Consider the following 8,043-nt stretch of genomic DNA (forward strand, 5'->3'; position numbering starts at 1 on the left):
GGGCAAATAGCTAATGACATACTGTACAAAAGCACACAAATGCATGGGGAGTGAGGGAAATTAGAGGATATATGTGCTCAATGTGAGAGGAAAGAATGAGAAGCAAGCAGAGGATAGATGCTCAGTGCATCATAGGAAAGGAAGTCTTAAGCCTAACATTAAAGCTTTCAGTATACATTTCTTTTGATTCATCATCAATCTCCCATGTAGCATGCATCAGCTGTATCATGAACTGTCCTCTTGTTTGCATCGTGTTTACATGCTGCATGCATTTACAGTAATTATGTTGTGCTAAAGTTTGTTGAAGTTATAAAACCATTTTTTTGACTTAGACTTCCGGTCTGGTCTGACTACTAACGCCACAAACACGTGGTGGTAAACAGTATATTACATCCGCAGTGGCGCAGGGAGAGCTAATAGGGACGTCCAGGGGACGTTTGCTCAATAATCTCATAGGAGGCAGTAACGGGAAAGGGACCGACCCACAAGGACAGCACCTCGCGGGTTATTGCTTCATATACAGTAGGCTTTCATATTACAGTAGAGCCCGGATAGCTCAGTCGGTAGAGCATCAGACTTTTAATCTGAGGGTCCAGGGTTCAAGTCCCTGTTCGGGCGTCAGTTTTTTGCGTTTTCAGACGCAATTCTTATAATCAAGATCTAGCCAGGCCCGGTTCTACCTAATTTAGTGCCCTAGGTACCATCACTGCCCCCCCAACCTCACCCCACCCCATCCCGACCCCGACCCCGACCTCCTCCACCACCCACCCCTCCTCCTCCTCCTCCGACACACACACACGATTACATTGCACCAGCCAAAAGAACAATCACAACAGTTCAATTTGACAGTAGCAAACTTTCAGGTAACTCTTCCCAGCGTGTCTTTCAACTCAACTAAAATTGTAGACGTCTGAGAATCTTTGGTATCATCAAATGAAACCTGCCTAGCCTTGGATAAGCTCCTCTATGCGACAGCAGAGTGCATTTTCTGAGTGCATCTAGACAGACAGAGTAAACGTATTACATTACATTATTAAGCCCAATAAATAATAACCTGCTGCAGCTTGCATTTTCATCACCTGGCTACTGAATTTCAGCACAATATCAAACGTGATAAGCCAGTAGGAGAATTAAGCACTAGCAGCAACTGTGTCAGTAGGCACACAGTTGTTACTACTAGTTATGACTATGGTAAATTTAAATTTTCAACTCGACCAAACACAATGACGACGTGGTGAAACTGAAATAAAATACTAAATCAGAACGGACTTACAGGCAGAGATGAAAACTGTGTAGAAAACTCGTGAAAAGTCATCACATACGTAAACAGCGCCGATGCAGCGCGCACTTCACATTAAACGCGGTGTAGCTAGCAAGCAGAAATGTTTGCTACCGAGCTAGCGCAAATAAAACGTCGTCACACATAACGGCATAATTAAAAAAGTGGCACCGCCTAATGTTACCTTTATATTGCAGCTTCCTCTTCTCCTCTTTTCTTGTCTTTCGGTTCTGCGCACCCGAGGACTTGAACGGCCTTTTTTCATCGTAAAAAACAAAACCATCACCTGCCCGTGACCTGAGCTCTGATCCCTCTGACCATGAGGCGCGCACCCGTCATGTGACTTAGCAGCACCGCATTTTAGGAACATCATTGTTTATTTATTTGTTAATATTTATAAATATCTTTATAAATATCAAGAGAGAACACATTAAGGAGGGCGACTAGGCATAGAAAATTATTATTCTTTTTTTTTTTAAATGTTTTTATTTTCATTTTTTCCCTCGATGAGAAGGGTCCCCGGTAGCGCCTCTCCAGCAGATGGCGCTCTAGGCGACCGCCTATTTCGCCTATGTAAAGTGCCGCCCCGGGTCTTAGCGGTATGGTTTCAATAAGCAAAATAAATTCCGATGCATTTTTTAATCAAGATACTGGCGAAATACATTGTCGCCAAAATATTTCTAGTCAAATTAAGGCTAATTTATAGTGTCACAATTATCCTGGTTTTAACTACGTGCAGGACTCTTTGAAGCAGTTTAATATGACAGCGATTCAAAATAAAAAGAAGTGATCCCCCTGGGAGTGACAAAGAAAGAAAAGGAAACAGGATGAGGTGAAAAACAAATCAAGACAGTAGTGAGTGACGCAGATGAAGACGAACTATGTGAGAGAGACATTTGAATAAAATAACTTCCACTAGTCTGAAGTGCCCGCGGCCTCAAGAGATATTATATTCATCTCTGTACATGAGCTTTCCTTCAGCATCTCATGAAATACTGATACAAGTGCAGAAGAATGCAATAAATAAAATTAGACAGTAAATTGGGGACATAAAAACATCCACTCCACAGAAGCAAAGCACAGAAAAACAAGTCTGGTTTCATATCCTCCTGTTGGAGATGTTGTTCGCGTGTCACCAAAGGCAGTCTCGAGGGTGGTGTTAGCAGTAGGTCGTGTTGGAGCTTCTCCTCGCCTTAACCTTCCAGTGAGTGATGCAAATAGCCAGCACCAAGATCAGAAACACAAAACTCACAGCCACGCAGTACCAGTGGTGGACGTGAAACCAGGGGAAATCTGGATCTGTAACTGAGGACATACACAGAGACCCAAATAAAAAATGAGGATAAACCAACCCTAAGCTGATTGTAAAATCTGCATTTAATGAATCCACAGTCACAGGGAGCCGCCTCATGTAATCAAATATTTCCAGAAAATAAATCCTCTGTTTGTCTTTCAGCGTGGCGGACTTAAAAGCACGTGGTATGTAGAGATTTATGGAATATTCCTCTTTGACTTAAGCTTTTGTTCAGCTTTTGGAGGACGTGCCTGCTATTAATTACGTGTCTGTGTTGATTTGCAGTGACAGTCCAAAAATGGTAACTTATAATGTGTTGTTTTGCTGTTTGCCGCAGTTTGCGAGCTTTGCCATCCATGTATCTGGACTTAAAACACACAGCAAGAGAAGAATGTGCTGGAGCCAGATGGCCGCTCTCATGTAGAAGGAGATTGTGGGGGCGAGTATGGGAGAAGGTTGGGAAAGAAACATGCAGAGAAATCAACCGCTTTAAGGGAAGGGCATTATAATTCCTAAAAGCAAGTGAGTATGACAAATCCTAGAAAGGACTAGGCCTTTTTTCAAGGCTTGACTGCCTTAATTGTGTTAAATAAAAATGGTTTCAGGGGGAATGGCGTGTGAACGTGTTGAATAGATTGTGTCCATCACATAACATCACAATAGATACTACAAATTAAAGTCTGTATGAACACTTACCCTGTATCTTGGTGCCTGTCCCAACTAATAAACGCTGATTCACATTGGCAATACAGTAGTACAGACCCAGGTCTTTCTCCTCAATATCAGGGATCACTAATGCCAGAGACCGGTTCATCAAGCGCACTGAAAAACGAGGGTCAATCTGAAAAACTGAAAAAAACATACAGTGGGCATAAGGTATGTTGTCCAATCACTCGACTTCTCTTCCACATTCAACCAGACATAACACCTGTGTTGTCCTTGTGTACATAGAATTAGAGATCATGTCCTACTTAGAGCTGGTTGTCCCTGTTTGAGGCTGGCGGTGAGGACCTCAGTGGGCGTGAGGTCTGGGTTGTTCTTGAGCCACGTTGTGTCGTAAAGATAGGAGATGTTACAATTTAGAGTGACAGTTGACCCAAATTGGACGTATTGGACCTCAGCAGCAGGCAGAAACAGCATCCAAGGCCCAGTCATGGTGCCAAATGCTGAAATGAATCAAATGGAGAACAGTCTGACTCGAGAGATGTTCACAGTTGGGATAAAGCTTTTGATCAACCACAGACAAAGAATAGTATGATTTTTAAGAAGATGTGGGTGATGCTTTACTTGTTTCTTTATATTAATGGGACCAATCTTGCATCATGCATCCATTGCCAGACTGAGATTTTTTCTACCAGTGATATGAAGCAAAAGCTGACCCCTCGTCCACCCACCGTCCCATTCTCAGGTTTCCTTTAAGGACCTCTCTGTGTTTGGCTGCACTGATTCTGTCCTCAGTTCTGCCCGGACTCCCTGTTCCTGCTGCCTCATAGCATGATACTGCCACACCCATGCTCCTCTGTAGGGATTCTATTAGTATTTGTGGCGGTTTTTAGTCATCTACTTTGTGAAGTTTCTTACTCATCTAGGTCACCATATACTCATAAGAGCTTCTGACTAACTACACTCACAGATGTTCTTATTTAAACATTGACTCCGCACCAGTCTGTCATTGACCCTGTCCTCACTTCTGCCCGGCCTCCCTGCTCCTGCTGCTCCATAGCATGATGCTGCCACACCCATGCTCCTCTGTAGGGATACTTTTATTATTTGTGAAGATTCCTAGTCATCTAGGTCATCATATACTCATAAGAGTTTCTGACTGACTACACTCACAGATGTTCTTATTTAAACCCTGATTCCGCACCAGTCTGTCTGAACTGAAAAGCTACCTGGATGGGCAGTGAAACGTCTTCAAAAAAGTTTTTTATCGATCTCAGTTCATCGGGTGCTGTGGTGTTTTTTTTTTTTTTTTTTTTTTTTTTGCTAATTTTTCAGAAAGGCCAGTTTTAAACCGATAAATTAACACAGCCTGTTTTATTCATACAGTGTTCGTTTGATAGTAATTTGCATATTTTAGTCAAGAGTCAAGAGCCTCACGCACATGAAGAACAGTCATAATGGAATGCAACAGTGCACACAATTAACTCCGCTCCACCCTGTCTCTGTGTCATTTGACTTTGTGGATACAGTTGATTCAAAGCATCACATAGCCTGACCTAACCAGCCTCAGCCTACCGATATTTTGTTCAGTCCATCCACATGGTTCTCTATCAACCATGCACCACCAACTTGCCTGACAGAATCCAATCCTTTTCCATCATTTTCATAAATGGTCTTTTGCCTTGATCTTCTGGACTTACGATGGTACTATAAATAACATAATACAGACATCTTGTACTGAACATGAAAACTACGTAACGTGTTGGTGACTCGTTTCCCTGAGTTGCATTTATACTTATTTATACTTTGATGGATGTGTTGTATTGTGTGCACAGTGGCCCATGGAGCTGGAATAAGTCATGTTTTGTAATCAGACTCAGAAATTTTATGTGAGGATAAAAATCTCAATTTCATTTTAAGTTTACAGTGATGACTTTGTCAACAAAGATGATGATGAAAAATATGTTTTCTATGACTAAGTCAATCTAAAGCTAATATCTGGTGATAAAAAACTATGATGAAATGTCACACGACTGTACAGGCTGACTATCTTTGGACTGAATAAGGGGCGTTTGCTTGATCTCAGGCAGTTGATAGTAATCTACCAAATGCAGCAAGGCGCCACGAGCCCTGTGGAGCACCCTGATATTTATGTAGCCCTGCCCAGTCATAGAGACTAGGGTCATGCATATAGACTCTATAGTTTTGGAGTTATTCCTGATTTACTTTACTGGCTGTGTCTTCTTAGGTGACTTTCAACTTCCACCACATTAAGGCTTAAGAGGTTAAATCAGTTTTGTGAAGAGCCCGAGAGGTTCCGAATGTTTTCTATTTAAGATTATTTTAAAACTTTTTCCACTTTGTCTCTAAGGATTATTAAGAGCAGACTAATAAGCAGTTGGTAATCTTGTTAATTCCTGAATCTTTTCAGTACATGAATCTAGTTCAATCCACTTATTTGACATGAATAATCCAAGACATTTTTCTGTGGTGGAGCTTCTTCCTCCACAGAGTCACTCCCTTCTATTGTCCCCCATGGACCAAACTTATGTCCACTGTTTGCTCTTTCAGTGTGTGAGGGTTGTCATTTTGTCATTTACTTTCAGCACCGTCCTGTCAGGTGGAGCCAGAGGTAGCTCCCCGCCTTTATAAGGACAGGTGAGGGCAATTAGTGCCTCTTTGTCTGAGGCCTGGTTGTGCGGCTGGTTGTGTGGCAGGGTTGCAGTGTCCATGCGGGCAAGGGCAATTGAAAGTGGAAAGATGTGTTATATTGCCTTATGGGAAAACTAATGAGGCTTTTTGTGTATTCAGTTGTGGTGTGACTGTCCTGAGGTGACTCAGATTGAGCTCTGTAGTTCTGCGCTGGAGGTATGTGTTAGTGAACTTTTGGGTTTCATTAAACTGTAGACCCATCACTAATATATAATATGATCATCTCTTCAGGAAAAGACTCAGCTCGTCCCTGTTTAGACCGGAGTGGAGCCTGTCAACTATTGTGGTGCTTTTCAGCAGAGCCCCACATTGACTGAGATTTGAGGCCAGACTGCTGCTTTGCCTGAACCAGTTCACCAGGGCTGGTGACAAATGTGTTTATGGACTATATAAGCTGAACTACGATGTAGGTGGTTGAATATTGCTGTTCTATATTTGACTGTACTGTACTGAACATTTGTGAAATTGAACCTCAGCATACTCAGAATCTCCCCGCGGAAAGTACCCTGCCTATTGTTGTAGTCATTTTATCCTCTATTATATTTCATGTTAAGTCATTTGCTATTTATATTTTCATCGTTTTAACTGTTTTAGTATTGTAGAAAAAAATAATTTGGACTATCCTGACAGTTTCCCCTTTTTTTCAGGTCTGTTGCCAGTATACTTTTCTTTTTTAAAATAAATATTCCTTGAACTGAACGCACGTCTCCCGCTCTTTTTGAACCCTTTAAAAACCTGTGTCAACACTCAGATGGTCAGTGTCTAGGGCTGATACAGTTTCTTTCTATTATCCCCCCTTTGTAACCTGGGTGGGGTCACAAGTGGGTTATTGTATGAAAGATTAATTCAGACACTCTCTGCTGTTATTGCCTCAATTTGTTAATTCAGTGGCACATTTCACAGTGTGTTCCTGTAGTTCTTTCTGTAGTTCGTTTACTTGTTCCTGTTGGACATTTGAAATAATCAAAGAACCAGAAGAACACAATAAGCTATGGTCTTTGTAATGTTTTCCTCTTTCTCCCCGCTCACCAATTTTTCAACTTTTAAAACAAAATGTTCCTCATGTACATATAAGGATTCCTTTGTTTCAAGCGCTGTACTTACCAACAAGAATCGTCGGAATCCAGTGAGACTTCATCTTCTTACGTCTTTGTTTTTTTTGCCCTTGACATCAGTGACACTACACGATCTAACCACACTGACTTCCTTTTCTCTGCCAAACCACTTTTTCCACTGAAGGCTCACTTCTGAATTTTGACTGGGGCTCTTCATCTTTTGACTGATGTACATTAAATCACCAGTTCAAACTGCCTCTCTGGTGGTAGCTGGAGCTGTTATCTTGAATCCAACTGTGAACTAGCAGCCCAAGTTTGGCTAAAGCTGTTTATGGGTTTTATTTCATGGTGGCCTAAGCTTTTGCTAATCTAATTTATCTGTTGTGAGATGTTTTCTCTTTTTTACTCAGTGAATGTGGCGAGAATGCAAGAAGTAAATCTATACAGGTATTCTTAAAAACAATTCTGGGCCTAAACAGCACAACATGTCTCACCTCTGTAAAAAACAAGAGACTTCAGAGGAAACTTGTTAAAGCACAAATACATACGTGTTGAGTTATATGTCAAAAAACATCCTGTAATATCAGGTTGAAAGTGTCCCTTTCACTGTGCTTTGTCACCACAGAAGGCAAGGTTTCACAAGATTGAGAACCTTTCTACCTTTCTCTCGGATGTTATGGTTTCTTTGTAACCTCATTTCTCATTTGAGGTTAGATTGGGCTCATTATGTCGGACTATTTTCTCCTTTGTTGGTCAGCACACACACAGTAATATTATATATAATTTTTATGGAATACTAATATGATTGTGCTTGGGGTTGTTGCACCAGTCCAGGCGAGATGTGCCATCATATAATTAAAATTTTAGTTTGTTGAACATGCACAGTTCACAATAAGGCAATAAAAAGTGAAACTTTATGTCCAGTAACTTCCTGCTTCTAAATGTGTCCGTTTCTTTACAGGGAAAACTTTTCAGAAACAGCCAGGATTTTGATGATTGGCTGTGGATCTCCTCCCATTAGAGAGGCACTGAGTCCATCC

General features: G+C 41.3%; 1 long non-coding RNA gene, 1 other non-coding gene and 1 gene segment (V, D, J or C); 2 read left to right on the plus strand and 1 right to left on the minus strand.

Annotated features, from left to right (window-relative positions):
- Window positions 1-545: 545 nt before the first annotated feature.
- On the plus strand, window positions 546-618 carry trnak-uuu. Its single transcript has one exon. It is a non-coding gene; the product is annotated as a tRNA-Lys (tRNA).
- A 935-nt stretch (window positions 619-1,553) lies between these two features.
- LOC125004388 lies at window positions 1,554-7,128 on the minus strand. The segment is given in 4 exon segments: window positions 1,554-2,584; window positions 3,270-3,422; window positions 3,545-3,739; window positions 7,053-7,128. Coding segments are annotated over 4 exon segments (528 nt in total).
- LOC125004389 lies at window positions 5,797-6,647 on the plus strand. Of its 2 annotated transcripts, XR_007112329.1 has the most exons (3): window positions 5,902-6,104; window positions 6,180-6,354; window positions 6,596-6,647. It is a non-coding gene; the product is annotated as an uncharacterized LOC125004389 (long non-coding RNA). The 2 variants fall into 2 exon arrangements; XR_007112328.1 differs by having other exon boundaries at window positions 5,797-6,104; window positions 6,180-6,647.
- Window positions 7,129-8,043: the final 915 nt, after the last annotated feature.

Source organism: Mugil cephalus, chromosome 2, assembly GCF_022458985.1.
Source record: "Mugil cephalus isolate CIBA_MC_2020 chromosome 2, CIBA_Mcephalus_1.1, whole genome shotgun sequence".
NCBI classification, from domain to species: Eukaryota; Metazoa; Chordata; class Actinopteri; order Mugiliformes; family Mugilidae; genus Mugil; species Mugil cephalus.